The sequence below is a fragment of the Phascolarctos cinereus genome, unplaced genomic scaffold, assembly GCF_003287225.1.
Source record: "Phascolarctos cinereus isolate Bilbo 61053 unplaced genomic scaffold, phaCin_HiC Scaffold_2;HRSCAF=192, whole genome shotgun sequence".
NCBI classification, from domain to species: Eukaryota; Metazoa; Chordata; class Mammalia; order Diprotodontia; family Phascolarctidae; genus Phascolarctos; species Phascolarctos cinereus.
This window is the reverse complement of record NW_027555625.1, coordinates 121,296,491-121,322,101: the sequence shown is the minus strand read 5'-3', so window position 1 is coordinate 121,322,101 and position 25,611 is coordinate 121,296,491. Positions and strand designations below refer to the sequence as shown.

Sequence of the window (25,611 nt, the reverse complement as noted above, 5' to 3'; positions counted from 1 at the left end):
CAGTCAGCTCTTACCACTTTAAATTTGACAGTAAGTCTGAATGCGCTAGCTATTCCTTTAGTTGCTTCAATGACTACTGGTGAATTGCTACCATAACTCACAGCCCCATCTTCATATTCCACCATGTTCTCTCCTTGCCCACATGGTGTAGGTGGACAGAGAGCTAATCTTGGAACCAGGAAACTGTGGATTCTTCAAGTCCTGCTTTGTGATCCTGAGTTAATCACTTCATCTCTTAGTGCTCTAGGCAACTCTCTTAATACCAGAAGTTGCAGAAAAGGCGCTAAACTTCATTGGCAGTTTCCTCACTTGGGAGTTTCCTATACCAATGAAACCTTAAGAGCAGTCACTACCCCCACACTCTTCCACGCTACAATTCTAATTGTTCCTTTAACTGGGTGACACTTTTAACACTCTTTCAGGACTGACAGTGGAATCAGTAATAATGTAGTTGTGCTTACCCCTGTATGACCTTAGCTTTAGGAAGGTTTTATAAGAAATTGCTGAATTCAACTGTGTAGTAATCATATGGTAAATTATGGAAATTACAGATTTTAATGTCTCCAAGAAAAACTACAAAATCCAACTAGCTTTCTTCATAGATTGGAATGATTTCTAGCTGCCTATTACTTAACAAGTACAACATATGGGGGTAAGGAGGGGAAGAATGAAAATGGTTGTGTGATGTATTATAAAGGCATGATCACAGGGTTTGGTAACTCATTGGATATCAGAGATCGGGGAGGGAGAAAAGTTAAAAGAAAATATCAAGGTTTTTCACCCTAGGAGACTGAATAAACTGGTGTCACCAAAAAAAATAGTGAAGTCGGAAGGAAGAACAGGTTTGAGGAAAATGATGGTACACTCAATTCTGAACACATCTGAGGTGCAGATGGGGCATCTAGGTGAACACATACATTATAAAACTGTAGATGCAAGTCTAGAGGTCAGGAGGGTAGTTGGGCTGGAGAGTCGTCTGCATAGGACAGGAATGAATCTGATTGCCAAGGGAGATAATGAAGAGGAAAAAAAAAGATTGAGAACAGAATTATACAGAATGCCCAACTTAACGGGTTGAAAAGAATGTCAGTCAATTAGCTAATCAGTCAATAACCATTTATTAAATGCCTACTATTTTCTAGGAACTGTGCTAAATGCTGGAGATTACAAAGTAAGGCAAAAAAGAGTCCCTGCCCTTAAGGAGCTCACAATCTAATGAGATAAACAAAATAGGTACAAACCACTATATGCAGAATAAATAGAAAATAATCAACAGAAGGAAGGCACTAAAATTAAGAGTGGGAAAGGCCTCCTACAGAATGTGAGATTTTAGTTAGGACTTGAAGTAAATCGAGGAAGCCAGGAGATAGAGATAGGAATTTCAGGCATGTGGGACAGCCAATGAAAATGCCCAGTCAGTCAATAGTTTAAAAAAATGGTTAGAGAGGCTGGAAGAAAACTGTGACCATGTGGTATTTTGGAAGCCAATGAGTTTTAGAAAAGAGAGAATATCCAGGAGGGGGTGGTCAAAAGTGTTAAATGCCGCAGGGATGTTCCATGATTAGAACTCAGAAAAGCAGTGATCAGTAAATCATTGGTGACCACTGAGAAGGTAGTTTCAGTAGAGAGAGGAGACAAAAATTCAGATCACAAAGGGTTGAAAAGGGTAGATAATGAGAAAGTAGAAGCACTAGATGTAAATCACCTTTTAAAAAAGTTTGGCAGTGGAGGGAATGAGAAAGAGGGTAGCTGGATGGAGTAAAATAAACAAGGGAAAGAATTTACAGGATTAGAAAGACCTGAATATGTTTGCAAATGAACAGAAAGGAAGACAGGGAAAGACTGTATGATTGCTAGAACAAAGTTCTAGAGGAGGTAGGAGAGGATCAAGGGCCTAATAGGTAAGGGGCATTACTTTGATCAAGGAATGATACCTCTTTGGAAACCAGAGGAAAAAAGGAAAGAAAAAGTGATGCTGAATTTTGAAGGGTGGAGAATGATGAGTTTAGGAGTTTCCATTAGATGTTCTCGATATTATTAGTGAAGTAAGAGACTTAGTCAAGAAGCACTTATTAAGCTTTTACTATGTGCCAGGAATTATTCTAAGCACTCACAATACAAAGGCAAAAACCAGTCCCTGCCCTCAGAGCATATATTCTGGTGAAGAAAACTGTAAACAACTATGTACATACAACAAAATACATACGAGTAGATAAAGGTAATCTAAAAGTGGAAGGCACTAGCAGCTAGGAAGATCTAGAAAATTCTCCTTCAAGTGAGATTTGAACTACATTAAAGAAAGTAAAAGAAACTTAAGAGGCAGAGATGAAGGAGCAAAGTATTCCAGGCATAGAAGACAGCTAATGCAGAGGAATGGAAATAAGAGACAGGGTATCTGGTGTGAAAAATAACAAGTAGGCCAGTGTGGCTGGATCAATGTGTGGAGCAAGTTATAAGAATGAATAGGAAGGAAGCGTGCAAATGTCCTTCCAGAGGTAGGAAGTACTCATTCTGACATTAAATGACAAGTAGAGTTTATACTTCATCCTGAAGGTAACAGGAAGTCACTGGAACTCATTTAGGATTAAGAACTATGCTTAAGAAGAATTACCTTAGCAGGTGAGAAGATGGGTTAGAGAAGAGATTTGAGGTACAGAGACCAGTTAGAAGCTTTTACAGGAAAGAAGTAGTGAAGACTTGAAGACTGGAGCTGTATGAGTGAAGAGAATAGGACTCATAAGAGAGATATTATAAAGGCTCAGTTGTCTGCTATAAGTGTGACATAGAGAAACGTTTGAAAGCTTAAACGACGAAAAGATTTAAAATTTTCATTGTGAGAAATGAGATAGGAGCCACTGAGACTCAAAAAAACTCCAGGTACCCCATTCCTAGTCCAATCTCTTCTCACCAAACCATATTGTTTCTCAATAAATGAAACTCCAGTTGAATTATAATATTTTAGAAAAGTCTAAAAATCATCTATTCAGTTTTCAAGCAGACATGTACAAAAAAGAGAAGGGAGGGTAGATAAATGAGAAAGGTCCTGAGAACAGTATTGGAAAGTATAGAACCAAATAAGTATTAAATATAATACAAATGGCTTTTTAAGCTATGGTAGTGACAAGTGGAAGATCAGGGAAAAGGACTCTTGCTTGAATGAGAAGATAGTAACAAGTTAACACTGAGAAGGCAGAAATACTCAACTTTTATTTTGTCCTAGTTTTCTTTACCAAGAGCAAGCTCTTCAGACTGGGAAGGATAAAATAAAAATGCTTAACAGGGAACTGAAATATAAGATAAGTGAGGATGTGGTAAGAGAGCATTTAGATCTCTTTATTAAGTTCAATAATAGTATTAATAGCTAGCATTTATATAGTAGTGCTTTAAGGTTTGCAAAGTGCTTTACATATGTTAACTCATTTGATCCTCACAACAACCCTGTGAGGTAGGTGTTATTATCCCCATTTTACAGATGCAGAAACTGAGACAGAGAGCTTTAAATGACTTGCCAAGGGTCACATAACTATCTGAGGCTTAATTTGAACTGTTTTTTTCCTAACTCCAGGTCTAGCACCCTAACCACTGTGCTACTTAGCTAAATGAACTTGCAAATGTGACTGCTAAACTGTTATCAATGATATTTAAATTAGAGTAAACAGGATATTACTTTTGGAACCAAAACCCAGCAAATACCCTGATTTTCTTAAAAGCTGGACACCTAAAACTATGGTGTGGCGATCTTCATGTTCATTCTTTGCAAAACTGTATTACAAACGAAACGTTTATTTGGAACATCATGCCAATCTACCCTCTGTTTTTTGAGTCCGACTAATAGATCCTGGGAATGCAATAGACATAATATATCTAGATTCCTCCAACTAGGCATGTAGTAAAGTCTTTCCTGATGTTACTCAAGACAAAAACCAAGAGGCAGAGATTGATTCTGTGGGCTTAAAACTGGCTGTCCAACTAAATCCAGAATGGTGATGTCAAATTAGATGTCTAAAGGAACATCATAGGTCTTTGCTCTTGGACACTATCACAAAAACAAAAAAATTTTTTATCAATTACTTGGATGAAAGGATAGAAATGTTACATTTATCACATTTTCAGAAGGAAACTAGAAAGCATGACTAATATACTGGATGACTAAATCAATATCCAAAAAGGCTGTTGATAGAACTGAGGATGAAAGTAAAAATATGAAATTAGAGACAAACATAAAGTCCTTGAGTTGAAAAAATCAACTATACAAGTACAGAATGAGGGATCCATGGCCAGGATAGTTCACATGAAAAAGAACTAGCATTTTAGTTGACTGTAAGTTCAATTATGAGTCAGTGATAAGATGCAGTAGCCAAAAGGGTTAATTTGATCTTAGACTATGTTAATAGCAATAACATTTTGAAAGCAAGAGAATCATTAAATCCATTGTATTTTGTTCTGGTTAGATCTCATTTAGGTTATTGTGGCAGGTTCTAGGTACCATATTTCAGAAAAGATATTGACAAATTGGAATGTCTATACAGGATAAGTTGAAGGAGCTACCATGAGATGTCTTCAATATTTTCAGTGAAATGAGGGTGAGGGAACCTGATACTATATTATATGAGTAATGGTTGAAGGAACTAATGATGTTTAGCTTACATAGTTGAAGTTGAATATTGAATACTGAACATCACTAATGAGAAAGATGGAAGAAATTTTGGACTCAGTGTGCAGAGCAATGGGTGGAAGTTATAGGAGAGGCATATTTTGGCTCAAAATAAAGAAAAATCTTAATGAAACAGAACAGGCTATATTGGGGGATAGAGAGTAGGCAGTGAAGAGCTTCCAAACATTGTCTTCAAGCAGAGGCTAGACAACTATGTTGTAGAAAAGATGCATGTACCTGGTAAGGGTTAGAAGAGATTACCTCTGAGGTCCCTTCCAACCCCTGACTTTGTGATTCTAAATGAAATCATACTAGAACATCCAAAGATTGCATGGATCAATGTAAACCTATAAAGATGTCTCTAATGGTCGGTGGCAAGAGATTTGTATTTGGTTCTATCTCATTCAACATTCTGATTAATGATTTGAATGACTGATAGCACTGAGGAGGAAAAGCTAATACACCAGATGACATGCCCACCTTCCCCAGAATCTCCCAAAGACTCTGACAGGTTAGAATCATGAGTCTTAATCATCAAAATGAAATTTAATAGTAATAAACCTATAGCAAGGTGAAATACCAACAGGATGGGTGAGATCTATCTTATTAGTCATGTGTAGAAAAAAAAAATTGGATTTTTTCCCCACATATTTAGAACTGAATAAGACCTTAGAAGCATTCAAGTCTAGTATCTTTATTTTATAGATAAGAAAGCTGAGGCACAGAAAGGTCAAATGCTTTGCCTATGATCCCACAGTTAATAAGTATATCCACTATGCCATACTGATTTTAGTTGACTTTAAGCTCAGAATGATGCAATGGTGTGACAACACTAGGTAGAAAAAGTTATACCACCATAGGCTATGTTAATGGAAATACAGTATCAAGAACAAAGGAATAGTACAACTATATTCTGTACTTGTCAGAAATCTGGGGTACCATGTTTAGGCGTGAGCACATTTTAAGAGGAATACTGACAAAATGGAGTACATACAGAAAACAAGAATGGGAAGGTCTAGAAATCATCAAAGAAAGAAATGTTTAGCTTGGAAGAGTGACTTGTAGAGTGCAACATAAAAACTTGTTTAAAATATCTCAAGAATATCAGAATGTAAAAGAGGGATTACACTTATTCTGTGTAGCTTCAGAGGGGAAAAACTAGGCAGAACTGGCAGAAGTTACAGAGTAGATTTTGGCTCAAGGTAAGGAAGAATTTCCTAACAGACTGTTTTGCTGCCCAAACACTATCTTCCAAATACCTCAAGCCCATAACTTTTCAGCCATCAATTGCTCTTTCCCTCTGTCTATATGTCCAGGATATACTATGTCCTACTTATTCTTTTGCACCAGTCCTCTGATTCTTCTCCATTCTTCAGCCTAATTCGGTCACTTCTGAAGACTAGATTACTAAAAGGCTACCCTAAAGTAAGAAATGAAAATTTTCAAGACCATGGGCCAGTTCCATTTTGACCAATTCTTATTAGTCTCTCTTCTTGGGAAGCCTTAGTCATCCAACAAACATTTACTGATCACCAAGTCTACTGCATTAGGGGGCTAGAAAAGAGGTGAAAAGCAAGGCCTAGTTTCTCTCTATTAATTCTTGACTCAAATTATCACCTTAATCAACTGGCCTTTTCTACCTGTCTCACTAGCTAACTGTTCCAATTTTCTAATACATCCACAGTGGATAGCATAAACTATCCACTCAGCCAAATAAACCTGTTTATAATTGTCACTTAACCTATCTGGACCTTGGTTTACTAATCCATAAAATGATGAGGTTGGACTAGATCACGGGTTAATCTTATTTATATCTTAGATTCCTTTGGCAGTCTGGAGAAACCTACGGACCCCTTCTCAGAATAATGCTGTCAAGTACATTACATACATAGGATTGCAAAGGAAAACACTTACATTAAAAGTTATCAAAATACTTTAAAAAGTTCAGACCCCAGATTAAGAATACTTGCAAAAGGTACTTTCTGAAGTCTTTCTGTATCATTCTCTGAACCTTTATCACAATTCACCTATCTTTGTCTTCCCTTACAATAAGTGTTCCTTGCTCCTGTATAGCACTTCATCAATATTCTTACACAGATGATCTCATTTGATTCTCACAAAAATCTTATGAAGAATTTAGGGTATCCTCATCTTACAGATAAAGAAACTGAGGTTCAATGACTTGTCCAAGGTCCTAATCCATTACACTAATCATTACTACTAAAATAACTCTCATATATATACATATATAGAGAGAGAGGTTTTAAAGTTTACAAATAATTTTCCTCACAACAACCCTGTGAGGTAGGTAGTGCAACTATTATTACCCCAATTTTACAGATGAAGAAACTGAGGAATGAATAAGTGACTCAGCTACTAAGCGCTGGAGTAAAGGCTCAAGCCTAAGTATGGTGACTCCCCTTCTGGCACTCTTTCCACTCCACCACTGTCTCTCATTCATGCCACTCCTCTCTGCTTTGAATGCTTCCTTTCTGCCTAACCTTGTCCCTTCTTCTCTGCATAGCCTTCATATAACACAATCTGGTTAAGTCTCTTCCATCATTTCAACAACCTTCCCTGAGTAGCTGCCTTACTTTTATAAAATCAAAAAGGCCACATTTCTATGTGTAAGAAAATACATTCTAATATACTTCTGCGGTTTTGCTTGTCTGCTCCTATGTTTTCCATTTGTTTCTTCCATTAGTAGGTAAGCTCCCTGAGGACAGAAATGGTGCCACCCGCTTTTGCTATAAATTGGAATAGTACCTAATGGAGTGCTTTTCACTTAAGACTCAATGAAATGTAACTGATTAGGTCTTAGATACTTAATGGTTAAATGCAAAAATATGATTCATTGTGGGTATGAGTAAAAGTATGGTTATACAGCAGGGTCTTAGTCTGATAACTGACTTGGTATAACCATAGGCCAAAAGGAAAGAGGATATATTCTATATGTGATTCACAGACTTAAATCCAACATGATAAGCAATAAAGTCTATTACAATATCCAATATAAGGCACAACTTTTACAAATATGAAATCTAGAGCTCTGATTTTGACATTTTAATTTCTCAAATGTACTCACTCCCTGCAACAATGAAATAATTGGCCCACATTAGCCAAGCTTAGAGTTCAAGTGATGCAGTCTGTATCTCTTCACAGTAAGAAAACAATAAAAGATACTAACAAAGCAATAAAAAAAAAAAACTAAATTATGATCACCCAAACCTTATTTTTCATAGGAAATAAGTAATCCTGACAAACTAGTTAAAAAAAAATTCAGCCCTTAAAAGAATGATAAAGGCATAGAACATCCTGATCTTCAGAGGACAAAATGCCCCATGGCATAGACATCAAACCTATGAAAACAGATAAGGCCTGGCAAAAATATCAATAAGATGAAAAACTGCAAAATCTGTTCTGAGACATTCAAAATTCTGAATTCTTGTGTTACTTCAAAAAGCAAGTTAGAATCATTATGGATTCTAATTTGATTATGCTTAGTTTTACCAAGCAATGTTCTACTGGAAGACAATAGGAGAAATAGGTTGATGTGATAAATGAGTCATTTGGAGTTTTTCAAATAATTATTTAACAAAATAAAATTAGACACAGTGCATTTTTTCTATTTGACAAAACATGTTAATAACAGACTACTTCCAAAGATAAACGCTAAAATGTAAAAATGTTCAACTTAAGGTTGGGAGATTCAGTCTCTTTCCTACCAAACCATTATTTGGCCACTTCCTCACCAAATTCCTATTACTGTGTATGTTTGTATGTGTATATATACATACATATACACACATATATGTATATATTCACATATTCAGATAGAGAGATCTAGTTACTACTTCTCTATAACTGCAGATAGTCTCTGAAAGCAGCTGCAGTAGAAAAATTCATCACCATGAAGCCAACCTGGTGATGAACCTCAGACTAAAAAGGGCATGTCTTACAAAAAAAATTTTTTTTGAGTGATTCTATTATTTCCACAACTGCTTATATATGTGTGCGTGTATGGAAAAGCTAACTCTTCAAAAATCTTAGCTCAGAACAGGAGGTAAAGAAAAAGATGTCTTATTATTTCTCTAACTGCCAGCTCAGTTAACATATTTGGGATGACCCCAGAGAGCCCAGCAAGGACCTTGCTAAAATAACTGCAGAAACAGAGAATTCTCTGACCCACTGGTATTTAAATTTCCATGGGTTCAGCTTTTCAGTGCTAAGCTTATTCCCAACAGCAATTGTTTTCTTCTGGATCAAAGGAGACTCTAGTCATCAAAATCCGGAATGTCATCGTAAGAGTAGCCTTTGTAGCCTTTGGAAGCATAGTAGGCAATGCGCAAGTGGTAGAATCCTGGCAGGAATACCAGAATCCCAATTATCAGAACAGGAATGGCTCGGTCTGCTCCCTGGTGGTGGAAGAAGGAAAACACATCAGTATCACAACAATGTCACCAAAAACTTAACAGCAGCAAGATAAAAGATTATGGGTTTTTTTTAATCTTTCTGAACATCTTTTAGATACACAGAGGACAACTAAAGAAAAAGAACTTTCTTTATAAGGTAATCTTCCTATTTCAGTGTTATGATTTAGGACAGCAACAGTAAGTGATCACTCCCAGGGAAAGCTATTCGCCACAATACAGTTTTAAATGGCTAGTAGGTAAGAGTTCATCTTTATAACATTTAATAGCTTATGAAGTCAGTCTTCCTAACAACCCCAAGACACAGGTAATTCAAATACAACTACCTTATTTGACAGATAAGGAAACTATGTTCAGAGGTGAAGCGACAGGACTCAAACCTAGGTTTTCTTAAGATCAGCAACAAAAAGTACTTCACGGATTTGTCATTTTTTCAGTGAAAAGTCCTTACAACGACATTGATTGTAGCTTCTCTATAATTCTGCAGATAGGTCTTTGAAAGCTCACTGCAGTAGAAAAATTCATCACCATGCCACCAAACTGGAACCTCAGACTAAAAAGGACGTGTCTTAGAAAAATTGTTTTTGGAATGATTCTATTACTATTTCCATAACTGCTTTGGAACAATTCCAAGTATCAGCTATGGTTTAACAAAATATCTTGTCCTTTCTACTTTCACAACATCTCTCATACACATTTTCTCACTCATCCAGACACAACTAAACTTCAAGCTTTTATTATCTCTCTCCTGTAAGAGTTCTAACTGTTCTCCCTGCCTCAAGTCTTTCCTCATTCCAATCCATCCTTCACTCTGCTGCCAATGTAATTTTTCTGAAGTGTAGATCTATGTCAACTCCCTGCTCAATGAGCAGCCAGCCAGTGTTTTTTTTTTTTGCTTAGGCAATTGGGGTGAAGTGACTTGCCCAGAGTCACATAGCTAGTAAGTGTCAAGTGTCTGAGGCCAGATTTGAACTCAGGTTCTCTTGACTCCAAGGCCAGAGCTCTATCAACTGTGCCACCTAGCTGCCCCCAGTGGTTTTCTATCACCTCCAATATGAACTCTTGAATTTAAAGCCCCTCATAATCTGGACACTTAACCACCTTTCTAGTCTTCTTATATCTTACTCTTCTTTATAATCTAGCTACAATTGCCTCCTTGCTATTCCTCACACAGGAGACACCATCTCCCGTATCTCCATGCCTTTGACCCCGCCTATCCCCTTCCATCACCCATCCCTCTTGGCCCCCCCCCCAACAAAGAACACCTTGCTCCCTCTCTTCTGCCCATCAGTTTCACTGGTCCCCTTCAAGACAGCTCAAATCTCACCTTTGGCAGGAGGCTTTTCCAGGTCTTCCTAGCTCTTCATGCTCTCTACTTTCAGATTACTTCTATCTACTCTGCATGTATCTTGTATGTTCATAGTTATTTGCAGATTTTTTTCCTGCTTTGGAATGCATGTTTCTTGTGGGCAGGGTCCATTTCTGCCCTTTTCTGTATGCCCAGCACTTAGCACATTGCACTTAATAAATGCTTGTTGCCTGACTTAGCTGAGTGACCTACAGAAACAGCCTAAAAAGAAGTATAACCTATTGCTGCTCCAAATACTACTTTATAAAGTCCCAGTTCCCTAAATTTGAAGATTTCCTTAAAAATAAAAACAATTCTTTCCCCTTAATGTCCACTATGAATTTAAAGAATGTTCTGAAAGATAAAGATGGCCACTTTTAGTCTTCTCTGGTTTTCTATTTCTGAGGTCCTACAGAAGTCTAGTCAGTGGCCTTTCAATCTCTAGGCCTCAGACCTATACACTGTAGTGGTTCACCGCTTCTCCTTCAGCCTATATACTCACCCACAAAATTGAGGTCCAAGGCTCAGGGTGGGTAGAGAACTAAAATGGAAATCAGGGGCCAACTCTGCCACTGATCAACTGTCTGACTTTAGGTGAACCAATTAGCTTCTCTGAGCTTAAGTTTTACCACACATAAAACAAGGAAAATAACACCTACCATCTAACTCATAGGAACGGTGTGAGGATATGTTAAGAAGTTCTGTAATGGAATTCAATGAAAGAATGTGTTTGTGAGTTCAATGGAAGAAAATTAAATTTTCTTTCTTTGCTACTAGACAAAACTTCTGAGAAGTTTATTTGCACATGCTTTACTTGTCAAGAATAAAGATTTTAAAAAGTTTTTTATATTTTCAATTTTATTGTTTTGTTTTTAACATTACATTTACATATTACCCCTGTTTCATTAGAAGCCTCTTGTAACAAAATGAAACAGTTCAGTAAAACTAAAAAAAAATCTGAAAATTTATGCATTCCATAGCTGCAGCATTCTCTCATTTTACTGTTTTAAAAAACTTAACAGAAATCTATTTTTACCTGTTCTCCCTACTAACTCACTAGGGAATGGAAAGGAAAAAAGGGGGAAAAAAAGCAGATTTCTTCTAACAAGCAGAACAAATTCCCCCAATGACTCTCTCTCTTCCTCTGTCATGGAGAACATGTGTCTCATCACTGGTCTTCTGGAATCACGAATGGTCATCACTGCATTGATCTTGGTTCTCCCAGCTTTCAAAGTTGTCTTTTCAATGTTATATAAATGACTCTCCTCGTTCTCCTCATCTCATTCTCCAATAGTTTATGATTTTTATGATTAGTCTACCATTTTTATAATACTGATGTCCTAGTACAAACTGTTCTGTTTTTGCTCACTTCACTTGGCATCAGTTCACAGAAGTCTTTTCATGTCTTTCTGAAATAAGCTAACTCTGTAACATTCATATATCACAACTTATTTAGACAACCCTCAATCGTTCAATGTCCAACAAAAATAAAGCTTTTTAAAATTCCTGGATAATTTAATAGTTTCACAGTACTTCCTGAATACAGCGAAGGATCAGCTACACATCAAAAGACTTACCCCTTTGGTGATATAGCCAGCTAATAGCAGAGCACCTATGACAATGAGAAAGGTGCCAATCATAAATAGCACTATGGCAAGTGCTATAGCCTTGTAAGGGATTTTGGGAGGACTCTTCTTAAACTAGAAGGTGGAGGAGGAAAAAAAGACATTACAGAAGCATTAGGACTTGAGGTAGAAAAAACAGAACCAAAATAATATCTTCTAAAGGTCACTCCTTTACAACATACTTGTCCTCTCTCTTCAATCCAAGTTTAGAGGAGAAAAAAAAAAGGAAAAATGTTTTCAGAAAAGTAAAAGGAGAAAGACTTCAAGAAAGTAACCATTCATTCACAAGGCGATGGAGAAAACTCCTTAGAGACTAGTATACCAAATATTTAAAGGGAGTCCTGGTAAATTCTTCTTTCTAGCTCTTTATTTTGTTCATAAACTCTCAGAGTTCATCTAGTCCAACCTCCACCTTAAACTTCCATTAGATTTGAGGGTTGATTTGTGTGGGGGGGGGGCAACTGGGGTCAAGTGACTTGCAGAGAGTCACACAGCTAGTGAGTGTTATGTGTCTGAGGCCGCATTTGAACTCAGGTCCTCCTCACTCCCAGGGCCAGTGCTCTACCCACTATACCACTTAGCTGCCCCTAAATTTGTTTTTACAACGCATTGAGATACTACACCAAACACTAGGAATACAAAAACAGACATGCCATACCCTGCTCTCAACAAGCTTATAATAGTGGGTGGAGATGATTATGTCTACAACTATTATATCAGTGAGACAATGAGGACTGGAAAAAAGTGAAGCAAAGTACCAGGAGGATTTAAAGGGGAGATTCTTTTTGGTTTGCAGAGGTTAGGAAAAGGCTTCATGGAAGAGGTAGCATCTCAGTTACTCCTTGAAGTAAGAACTCTTAACAGATAGAATGAGGATGGGGATTCAATGGAAGGGAAAATACTCTCTACTCCAAGCATGTTTTTGGAGTATATTGTGAGCAAAAGCACCAAGACTGAAAAAAAAATGATGAAAAGAGAAAATAGGTCGGTTTGGCTGGAGCACAGTATGTGACAGGCAGCAATATGAGAGAAGTGTGGAAAAGTAAGCTAGAGCTAGAGAGGGAGAGGAAGGGGCTGAATGCCAGGATTTAGACTTTCTACTTGATTCCATAAGGGATGAGAAGCTACTGACGGTTTTTAAGCAGAGGGAACGATGTGAATAGTGCACTAGAGAGTAGGTACAGACTGTGGAAAGAAAAACCAGATGGGAAGCTATCACATAATCTAAGTGAAAAGGGTCTGAGCTATAGCAGTTGCAAATAAAGTAAAAAGGAGGGAACTAAAGTGAGAGATATTTCACAATCAACAGGATCTCGGTGCTGAATGGAAGTGTGAGAAAAAGTTTGATCAACTGACAAATATTTATTAAAAGCCTACTATACTAAGTGCTAGGGATATGAAGACAAAAATAAAACATTCTCTGCCCTCAAAGAGCTTACATTCCATTATTGTACAATATGTACATATATAAGTATAATCAGATAGATACAAAATATGAAGTAAATTTTGGGGGAAGGCAATAGCAGCTGGTAGGATTAGGGAAAGGCCTCATGTAGAAGATGACACCAAAGCTATAAGCCTGAACATCTGGAAAGATGATAGTATCAAGAGAAATGGGACACCTGCTATAAGATGACCAATGAGGAGTCATACAGCTTTTTCTTGAGGACTTCTAGTGATATGAAACTCACTCACTCTTTTTTTTTTTTAGGCAATCGGGGTTAAGTGACTTGCCCAGGGTCACACAGCTAGTAAGTGTCAAGTGTTTGGTCTGAGGTCGGATTTGAACTCAGATCCTCCTGACTTCAGGGTCGGTGCTCTATCCACTGCACCACCCAGCTGCCCCTGAAACTCACTAACTCTATAGGTAGTCTCATTCATTTTTGAAGTTTTAAATTATGAGGTAAATCTTCACATCAAGCCCGTAACCTCCATCCATTGGTTCTAGTTCTCTTGGGTGAAATAAAAAGTCTTACTCTATTCCACTGAATAGAATACCTCCCTTTGAATATCTGACAGAAGATACCATATTCCTCTAAAGTCTCTGCTCTTTTGGGCCAAACACTGCCACTCCCTTCAACCAATTCTAATATGGCTTGACTTCAAGTTCTTTCACTATCTTGGTTACTCCCCTTTAGACACAGTCCAATTTGTCAATGTCTTTATTAAAATGTGGTAAATAGAACTGAGTAAAGATTCCAGAAGTGGTTTGACCAGGCTTGTATTGGTATTATTCCTCAGGAAGTTAATATCATGAAAATCTAATTTCTTCCAGAAGAAAAAAAATTCTGTAGCCTTCTACGATAAAATAACTGAAATCTCATAAATCACTACATACATTGTTAGAGATCGTTAGCATTCTGCAAAAAGAGGGTCCTCAGAATCAACGCGACATTTGTGTGTCCAACAATTTTGGATATTAATGAAAGGTGAAAAGATGAATTATCACATCTCCAAATGCAATTTGCTTTCTTACCAACTGCCAATTGACATTTATTGACCACTTACTGGTAAGGAACACAGTAGTACACATAATAGAAAGGCAGGTACACATATACAAAAGAGGAATTTTCTGACATTCAAAGTTGGCTAACACCCTTATATGTTTTGGAGACGGACTATTACATCTACCTAACATTTTCACTGTATCACAAGGCAAGTGCCCTCATAATGACCTCAATTTGTGGTAAGACTTTGAGGTGACTCCTCAAGTTTTGGATCAACTTTCTGAACAGACTTTTCTGGAAGTCTCCCAGGTCTTTTTCAATTTTTATTTCAAATGCCAAAGCTGTAAGAATAACCCAAATATATATATATATATATATATAGGTTTGAGGTAAGATATCTTTAAAGAACCAGCCCCCATCAATTCAGTTTAGAACTTTTTATACTAAGGAGGAAGACAAGAGAAAAGAGTCAGTAGTACTACCTCTAATAAGTATAACCACTGTGGGAGACAAATTTAGTAACTGTTTTCTGTGTCTTTCTTACTATTTCCCAAGAAAAAGAAAATTGTCCATTAAAAAATATATCAGAAAGGTGAATACTTATTGATGACATCAAGAATGAAAACAGTTGCTCCTGCTATTTCTTTCTATTGAAAGCTGGCTTCCCTCTCTTTACAAAGTAGAATTGATTTGGTTTTAATTGAAATTCACATACACAGTTAACAAAGTGCTTTAAAAGAATTATAGCCTCAGTAAAATTCAACATAATTCCCTACTGAATTTTAAAACTCCCAATTTGTATAACTATACTGTCTGACTTTGGTGAATATTCTAGACATATCTCTAGGAAACCACAAGAGAAATTGACAAGACCTATGTTGTGCTGGTTTGACCAAGGGCCCCCTCAGTATCTACAGTTTTAAGGTTCCAAGTATAAATCCTAAGATCTAAGATCCTAAGATTGAACTACAGATCCTGTCATAGAGTAACAGATTTAGAGCTAGAAGGGACCTTTAAAGACTATTTAATAAGTTCAAACCCCTCATTTTAGAGATGTGGAGCTAAGGTCTAGAGAAGTTAAATGACCTGCCCAGGGTCACAAAGCTACTAAGTATTTGAGGCTGGATTTCAACTCAGATCTACTGGACTCCAAATCCAGTGCCCCATGTACTTCGGTATGTTGTTTTCCTAGGTGATTAAATTCTCTAAACACTGTCTTCAAAGGACTGTTGCAGAGTCTAACACCAGAAGATTTTTCAGTTATCTCAATAGAAATACAGCCAACTGACATCAAGTACTTTTTCTCTCTTTACTCACCTGAAGGTCAATGTAGCCTTCATCTGTGCTAGAAAGCTTGGAGTATTTCACTTTACTACTGGGGATCCCAGTAGTTACATTATTACGGGATGGCATCATAACAAAGAGACTGCTTTCTCAGCTAGAATCTGAAAATAGAGAAAATACTTGTTGACTGCAAGGACAAAGTAATGAATCACAGAATTTTAGAGTTAGTATATAATCTATAAGGTCATTTTTACCCAAAACGTGAATTCCCTTTACAATATCGCCAATAAGTGATCTTTTGGGTTTTTTGGGGGGTAAATTTTAAAATTTATTTTAAATACAAAACAAGAAAAAAATAAACATTGCTATGTACACAGAAGAACATAGGAAAGGATTCAACATAAAATAATAAATTTCCATTTCAAGAAAACCTATATAATAAATGCTACACATTATTTTCAAAGCTGCCCAGCTTTTCCTTGCCTCATTGCGGGCCTTCTTTTGTTCTCTGCTGTGTACTTTTTACTTTATTTCTTTTCCCCCTCCTCCTCTCCCTCTTCCCCCTAAGGAAAGCTACAAGTAAGCTCAGATATTGACATATAGATCTCCAAGCTTAATATACATATATACAGATATCTATAAACATACACATATACACTCATACACATGTACATAAGACCATACGATGCTTATTTCCTCCTTTCATCTGCTTCTCTAAAGGTGGATAGCATCTTCTTTCATAAGTCCAAGTCGTTCACTGTTTTTCTAAATTCAACCAGCTCATCACTTCCCATATCAGAGCAATATTAACCCAATCACATCCTATATGAGAGATTGTTTATGAAAGTTTTCCCCAAATTTTCTGCATTCCTTCTATTCTTGGCTAAATATTAGGTTTTATTTATAAGAGATTTTTAATTGAAAATAATCAAAATTATTCATTTTATACTTTAACAATGCTCTCTCCCTATAACATAGCTTAAGGCTGAATCTTCTTCCTTTACATCAATTTTTCCCTGGTTTCTTTGAAGTTCTTGACCTTTTAAGTTCTTCTAGGTGAACTTTATTATTATTTTTTCTAATTTAATAAGATAATTTTTTAGTAATTTAATTGGGATGGCACTGAATAAATTAGGTAAAATTGTCATTTTTTTTTATTGTACTTGTTTTACCTATCTATGAACAATAAATACGACTCCAATTATTTAGATCTGACTTTATTTATATAAAAAGTGTTTTATATTTATATTCATATAGTTCCTGTGTCTGTTTTGGCAGGTATACTATATCAGGCATTTTATACTGTAGTTATTTTAAATGGTCTAAAACAATATAAAATATTATTGCTTACAGAGTATAGTTTCCATTTTTCTCTTTTGATTAAATCTATTTGTTTTGACTGAGACCATGATTACTACCCCTGCTTTTCTTATATAATAAATTCTACTCTTGCCCTTTTATTTTTTTTGTATGTATCTCTCATTTTTACAGTGTTCTCTGAAAGCAACATATTGTTGAATTCAAATTTTTAATCTATCCATTCCCGTTCTATCATTCCATTCACATTCTAAGTTATAGTTAGTTGTATGTTTTCCTCCTTCCTACTTTTCCTCACTATCTTTTTCACCCTATTTACTCTATCCCTCCTCACTCATCTGCTTTACTTCTACCTGTTACCTTGCCTTCCTATTCCTTAACCTACCTACCCCTCTAAGAGTCCCACCCTCATCTTCTCCAATTTTAACCCCTTACCCTCTTATTTCTTTCTGAATTTAGAAGACTTTTTTTATACCCTTCAAGATATAATGCTGTTCCCTCTTTAACCCATTCCTGATGAGAGTCAGGTTCCAGTACTATCCACCCTCCCCCCACTAGCTTTTTCTGAATCAATTTTTCCTTTTATATCTTACTTATATGAGATAATTACTCCTTTTTATCTCTCCCTATGTAGTTTTACTTTTTGTAGAATCACCTCATCACACTCAGCTCAGCCCAAGCCTTTCTTTCATACTACCCAAATAATGACAGTCATAAGAGAACTGATAATATTTTCACATATAAGTAGTAAACAATTTGATCTTACTGAGTCTTTTATAATTGGTCTTTAAGGTTTACCTTATATTTCTCCTGGATGTTATATGTCTAATTTTCCCTTAGGTTCTGATGTTTTGTCACAAACACCTGAATTTTTTTTCCCCATTCAGGATTATACTTAACTTTACTGGGTAAGTTATCCTTGGTCATAACCCTAGCTCTTTTGTTCTACAAAATACAATATTCCAAAACCTATGGTCCTTCAACATAGTAGCTGCTCGGTCTTGTGTAATTGTACAGTTTATACACCAAATTGTAGCACCAACATTTAAATTTTTTCTTCTTGCTTCCAATATTTTCTTATTAATCTGGGAACTCTAAAACTTGGCTATGATATTCCTGTAAGTTTTCCTCCTGGGATCTCTTTCAGGATCAGTGGATTTTTTTCTATTTTTGCTTTAGCTTCTTGCTCTAGAATTTCAGGGGAATTTTTCTTGATAATTTCTTGTAATACAGTATCAATTAGCTTTTTTTATTGCAATTTTCATGTAGTTCGACTATTCCAATATTATTTCTCTTCAATCTGTTCTCCAGATCAGTTGTTTTTCTGACAAAATGTTTCACATTCTCTTCCATTTTTTCATTCTTTGACTGTGTTCTGTTATTTCCTGGTGTCTTAGAATACCATTAGCTTCCCCTTCTAGTTTTCAAGGAATCATTTTCCTCCTTAAGCTTCTGATTCTCTATTTCCAGTTGGCTGATTTTAATTTTCTTGATTTTCTTAGTCTGCTCTTATTTTTTTCCCCTATTCTTTTCTCAATTTCTCTTATTCGATTTTTGAAGTCCTTTTTAAGTTCTTCCAAGAACTCTTTTTGTGCTTGGGATCATTTGACATTTCTCACTGAAAACAGAGTGGCTTTTTTAGCTCCATTATCTTCCTCTGAATATGAACCATACCTTCTCTATCCCCACGGTAGCTACCTAAGGTTGGGTTCTTTTTCCTGTGCTTACTCATATTTATTTACTTTTATTTTATTTTGTTTGTAAATCAAGTTCTAGTCCTGAGGTATGGAGAATGATTCCCCAAGTTCCAGGTCCTTCTTACTGTTATTTGCTGAGGTCTGTTTCCGGGGCCCAACCTCAGGCTCTCCTCTCTACTCCTACGCCACAGCCAGGGCTCCCAGCCTCATTGTCCCTCAAATGACCTTGCTCACTGAAGTTCCTCAGATAGCTGCAAACTACAGCTGTCCTCTCTGCCCTGAAACTGAAACAAGGGACTCTGCTCTCCTGCAAGTGGCCACATGCAGCAGGGTCCCTGCCCCTCTGCTACTACATTCACCAGGTGTGTGCTAGTTCCTTCTGCCCTGGCAGCCACAGAAGAGTCTAGTCAGTAGGGATGTATTTGGCATCCTCTCCCACTCCCCACCAGTGGAAGGTCCTTCAGTCTTCTCCTCAGCCATCCAACCTCCATAGTCCTAGAGATGAAAGTTTCTAAGACTGTGGCTACCTCTCTACCCCACTGACCCCAGGACTTGTTTGCTGATTCCAAAGAGTTGGCCTGGAGGTGTCTGAACTTCATTCAAGTTGTCTAATAAGGACAACTGCTTTACCTCAACTTTTGTTTATTTCCTCTGCTCTATATTCTATATTCCCTATGAGGTTAAGTTCTGTCTTCTTTTGTGGAGGAAATTTGGAGAGCCAAAAGTTTTCTGACCTACTCTGCCATCTTCCCAGAATCCTCTCCAACAGGTGATCTTCTAAACTTTGCATCCTGACTCTTACTCCAAGCTCAGGTAACTAAATGCTCCCCAAGTCAGCCTAATTTTTTTGATAGTTGTTAGGAAGTTTTCCTTTATACTGAATTTCTATAATTTCAATCCGTTGGTATATGTTCTGTCCTCTAAGGCCATGCAGAACAAATCTCATCCTTTTTCCGATGAGAGCCCTTCAGCTATTTGAAGACAGTTAACACAGTCCCTTTAAATCTTGGCCAAATGGATATCATGAGAGACTTTATCAAAAGCCCTATTGTTATCCAGAAAGGTTAAGTTACATTACCTGGAGGAAATGTATTAAGAGAATTGACTGCTACCTTCTCTATACACTAAAAAAAGCCAAAACAGATTTACATGACAATACCTAAGCAATCAATACGGAGACATCAGACATATCACATTCACAGAATCACAGAATGCTAGGTCTGGAACAGTAAAATCCATACAGGGCATCCCCTTCATCACACAGATAAGAAGCAGCCTGCTGGTACAGTGGAAAGGGCTCTACCTTTAGACTAAGGACACAGACTGAAACCCAACTCTGTCATTTCCTACCTGTGTAACTCTGAGTGAGTTTTACTTTACCTCTCTGGGGCTCCACTTCATCATCGATAAAATGACAGGTGGGACTAACCAGGCGTAAGAAGCCTGTGGCCTCGAGGCCAAAGGAATCTCACTCCTGGACTAAACCATCTCTAAGGTACCTTACAGCTCTAAATCTCATGGTCCTGTAAAGTCAATTTGCTAAAGTGGTAAATCCAGGCTGAGAGAGAACGTAGGACCAAAACCCAGGCTTCTGGCTGTCTAGGGCTTTCTACTATAATAACATTCTGCCAGATTTTTTAACACAGGCACGCACAAACGTATATAAACATTTATTCAGTGAACCTTCTTGGAAAAGTATCATTTCTGTTTACAGATAAAGAAAATGAGGCATAGGCATAAAGAATACAAAATATTCCAAGATTTTAACCAGCATTTTATGCCTGACACCTACCAGAATTCCTGTGCTCAGATGTTAGCTCACTGCACTCTCACCACCTTATTTTAATAAAGCAAACAAGAGACTAATGGTCTTAAATTGATTTTTTTTTTACTTTCCATAATTCTAGGAAACAAAATTGAGGCGAGTAGAGAACATAGGTATGTTCACAATTATTCCTGTTATTTTATATATATATAATATATATATATATTATATATATATATATATATGTAAAAAACTGAACATTTATATAACCCCAGGATACTGACAGGTCCTTTATACCAGTAATTCTACAGTTAATGATATCTCTGACACACACCTTTGAGTGGCAGTTCTAAGAGATGCCTATGATAGTCACAACGTGTTTTGAGGACTACAGATTATGAATGAATGATAAGGGAAGGTTATACTGACAAAAGACATCCTTCCCCAGCTTTGGTGTATCCCCCCCCCAAACTACTGGAACAACAGGAACAAACTAAAGTCTCACTAAAGACATTATGTAAGTAGTTTCCTTTAGGAAACCAAATTCCAAATGGCATAGCTCTAAAATACTTCACATGGGCCTCAAACTTAACTAAGGATTCTCAGAGGCAGAGGTGAGAAGGGAGTACATTCCTGGCATTAGAGTAACTAACTATACCTTCTTCACAGGGTTGTTGTGGTAATGTATGTATAGATCTCTGTAAAACTTACAGCACTCTACGGCTACTATAATTTTCTTTTTAACATTATAACTCTCCAGCAATGTAATGGGATACCACAATTTCAGAATCAAAATTGCAGGTGATCTAAGAGGTAATGAAAAGACTTATGGTGAGAAGAAATAAGAAAGTAGTGACCAGCTACATGGAAGAAGTAGCATAGATGACTACACACACACACACACACACACACACACACACACACCCTAGACCCACAGGCTAAATGTGCGTATACATGTTTTCATATATATGTATATATAGATATATGAAACCATAAAAGGAGGTGGGACACTCATATGTAGCAATTCTATTCAATAAACACTCATTAAGTGCTTACTGTGTGCCAGGCACTGTGATAAGCACAAGGGATACAAATAAGACAAAGAGTCCTTGTCCTTGAAGAAGGTTACAATCTAGTAAAGATAAAACACAAAAGGAAGCTAGGAGGGTGAGGGTGAACATCAAGGGGTATATTATTCCATGAAGTTCAAACCAAGCAAAGTAGTACTCAAAGTGGACAGTAAACTACAAAATCCAAATACTGATAAAGGAAAGCTTCAGAGTTGGATGCTCCACCCTCCAGTCCTCCAATGAGAGGGGAGAGGAGGCTGAGGGAGTTGGGAAGGTATTGAGTAGCCAATGCTGAGTTAGCAGCATGGTGACGGATATTTCTAGTGATCAGCTTATTCTGGAAGGGGTCTCTTTTTCTGAGTACAGTGCTGAAGATGGAGCCCTGAGGTACACTTACAGTTAGCGGGCATAATACGGATGAAGAACCAGTAAAAGAGATTGAGAATGCACAGTCACAACCAAGAAAGAGAGCAGTGTCATGAAAACCCAGAGATTAGAGAATCACCAACAGCAGCAAATTCTGTAGATAGAAGAGGATGTAGAAGAAAAAAAAATCAGATCTGGTAATAAAGAAATACCTCAGTGGCAACGCTGGTGAGAGCAGTTTCACTTGAATGCGGTAAAAAACCGTCCTGCATCCTTTGACCCAACAACAGCACTTCTAGGGCTGTATCCCAAAGAGATCATACAAATGAGAAGAGGATCCATATGTACAAAAATATTTATAGCAACTCTTTTGGTGATGGCACAGAATTGGAAATTGAGAGGGTGCCCATTAATTGGGAAATGGCTGAATAAGTTGTGGTATATGAATGGAATGGAATACTGTTGTGCTGTAAGAAATGATGAACAGGCAGACTTCAGAAAAACCTGGAAAGACTTGTATGGTCTGATGCTGAGTGAAGTGAGCAGAACCAGGAGAATGTTGTACACAGCAACAGCCACATTGTACAATGACTAATATTGACAGACTTAACCCTTCTTAGCAATACAAGGATCTAAGACATCTCCAAAGGCCTCAAGATGGAAAATGCTATCCACATCCAAAGAAAGAACTATGGAGTTTCAACGCAAATCAAAGCATACTATTTGCTATTTTTTTTCTTCTGTTGTGTTTTGCTTCTTCTTTCTGGTGGTTCCTGTTGGTTCTCATTCTTCCTTATAACATCACTAATGTGAAAATGTTTAAGAGGAATGTATATGTATAGCCTACATCAGACTGCGCACCTTCTTGGCGAGGGAGGTGGAAAGGGAGGCGGTGAAAAATTTAAAACTCAGGGGCAGCTAGGTGGTGCAGTGGATAGAGCATCGGCCCTGGATTCAAGAGGACTTGAGTTCAAATCCAAACTCAGACACATAACACTTACTAGCTGTGTGACCCTGGGCAAGTCACTTGACCCCACTGCCTAACCAAAAAAACAAAAAACAAAAACAAAAAAATTTAAAACTCAAAAGCTTATGGAAGTGATTGTTGATAAATCAAAATAAATTAAACAAAAAAAAGAAAAAACACCATCCCACAGAGAGTTTAGAAGACAGTGAGAGGAGAGAAAGTATAGGCAGCTTTTTCCAAGAAATTAAAAGGAAGGAAAAGCAATAAAGGACAATGCCTAGTGGGGATAGTAGATAGATACGTAGGGCAGAGTGGATGATGAGGTAGACCTGGGCCTATTTACTACGAAGCAGTAAAGGGATCAGAACACAATGTTTAACTGAAGATGAGAAGGAAAGAAAAGATAATATTGAGAATAATCTGAAAGACAAAATGAGAGGGAATAGGATCAAGGGCACAGGCTGCTAGGTGGCTCAGTAGAGTGCCAGGCCTAGAGTCAGGAAGAATCATCTTCCTGAGTTCAAATCCAACCTCAGACACTTATCAGCTGTGGGACCCTGGGCAAGTCATTTAATCCTCTTTGGCTCACTTCCTCAACTGAAAAATGAGCTTGAAATAGAAATGGCAAACCACTCCAGTATTTCTGTCAAGAAAACACCAAAATGGGCTCAGAGAGTAAGAAAAAACTGAATAACAAAAGTTCAAGAGTACACTTGTTTTTGAGGTTGTTTTTTTTAAAATGTCATCTCATCATAACTGGAGCAAAGGAGATAGTGGGAAATCATATCAAGATGATGTGATTTAACAAAAAAGAGGGAGCTCTTGATTTTTCAGAGAGTTGTAAAGAAAATTCCTCAGCTGAGTAGGTGAGGCCTAGAGAAGTTTTGGAACAGTGCTATTTAATGAGATAAAAAATCAATTAGGGAGAAAGATAGATTTGCACCATTGATCCATACATTTTAAACATAATTTTGGAAAAGCTTCCATCCCTTTTTTTCTAATAAGGAGAAAAAATTGAAAAAAAAAGTTTGGAGATAATGAAAACAAGGTTCTAGAAAATGATGATTCTAAGCATAGTGGAATGGAGAGAGGACAGGATTTCAAGTCAGGTGTACTGGGTGTGATACCTGCCTCTGTTACTCCATACCCCCGAAAAATCATTTTATCTTTTGTGTCTCATTTTCCTCATCTGTAAGATGACAAGAATGGACTGGATAATTCCTAGGTCCCTTCTCGCTCTAATGCCTACATTATAAGTCAATTAGTGGTAGCCACACCAATCACAACTGCTTGATATATAAATGGGCAATATTACATTATTTTATGATAGACCTCGAATCAAACCACATCACGATATCACTTAAGTCTTACTCTCAGTCCACACAACTATCTTACCCCAAACAGCTGCCCTCATCTTAAGACACAATTACAGATATTCAGCATTTAGATTAGAAAAATGAAAACTAAAACATATTGGGGACTGTGGAAAGATGGCGTCACACTCTGAAGAACGGAGTTCAAATTTTACCTCTGACCCCAAACTGCCTGTGTTGACAATCCTGGGCAAGTTAAGCTCCGAGTTTCTTTATGTGTAAAATCAGGGATGGGCTGGTGACCTCCGGAGTCTTCCCTTCTTTAAGGACCTGAGGTTTGTTCGGGGTGAGTACTCCCCCTGCTAACGTCAGTCGGAAGCCCCTCTAGGAGCGGGGTCCTGGAAAGCGGAGGGAGCCGAGGGCGTCGAGGCTGCAGCCAACGGTCCAGGAAGACCCCTGGCGCGTAGCCTGTAAGGCTTGGGACCCCGGCTTCCCGCGGCGTCGGAGGAGATGGGAAGCGTAACGCCCGTAGGGGCGCGAGGGATCCTCACCCTCGGGATCCTCACCCTCGGGATCCTGCTCGCAGCCACTTCGACCTTGTCCTTCCGCCCCTGTCCGGCCCAGGCCCGGGACCCCCCTCCACCCCCTGGATCTCGCCGCCACTGCCAGCCCCTAACGCGGCTTCCCTCCCGGACGCTCCCCCGCACCCCCGCGCTCGGCCAAGTCCCAACGCTTCCCTCCCTGGCTTCTTAGGCCCCGCCTCTTGCACGCCGGAAGCCCAGCCTGGGAGTCCTCCGGCACAGCAAGAACCCGTAGGGTCCGAATCCTGACAGCGCGAGGTGTGCCCGGCCCAGGCCCTACCTCCGGCCCAGGCCCATCTCTCTTTCCTCAGGCCCGGCAGAACACGTCCAAGCAGCCAGCGAACGCTACAGCCAACGGACAAGGAATGAACGACCGACCGCAAGCCGGCAGGAAACGGGATGCTTCCCTCACAGCCTAACTTCCTCTCCCCCAGCTCGCGGGGGCTTCTGGATCTTCGCCTCCGTGTAAAGCGCCTCCTGATTGGTCAGAAGGAGGGAAGGGCGCGTGTGATTGGCTCCTCGGTTTGTTTATCTTTGTGAGGGCATGGGCGATGCGGGGGGGCAGAGGCGGGGGTGGGGGCAGATCTTGGGAGCGTTTGAACCTAGAATGCCCGAGCTGGGAGGGACCTTAAAGCCTAGACTGCAGCAGCTAGGTGGCGCGGTGGAGAGAGCACCGGCCCTGAAGTCAGGAGCACCTGAGTTCAAATGCAGCCTCAGACACATAACACTCACTAGCTGTGTGACTCT

General features: G+C 38.2%; 1 protein-coding gene across 2 annotated transcripts; it reads right to left on the bottom strand.

Moving 5' to 3' along the window:
* Positions 1 to 1,099: 1,099 nt before the first annotated feature.
* Positions 1,100 to 25,320, bottom strand: TMEM230 (transmembrane protein 230). Of its 2 annotated transcripts, none has more exons than XM_020985362.2 (4): positions 25,145 to 25,320; positions 15,822 to 15,949; positions 12,010 to 12,132; positions 1,100 to 9,069 (listed from the first exon to the last, which is right to left on the bottom strand). In XM_020985362.2, the coding sequence occupies exons 2-4, from the start codon at positions 15,918 to 15,920 to the stop codon at positions 8,929 to 8,931; spliced, it is 363 nt and encodes a 120-aa protein (XP_020841021.1). In that variant the 5' UTR covers positions 15,921 to 15,949; positions 25,145 to 25,320; the 3' UTR covers positions 1,100 to 8,928. The 2 variants fall into 2 exon arrangements, with proteins under 2 accessions (XP_020841021.1, XP_020841022.1); XM_020985363.2 differs by lacking the exon at positions 25,145 to 25,320 and adding an exon at positions 24,499 to 24,888.
* Between the last annotated feature and the right edge of the window lie 291 nt (positions 25,321 to 25,611).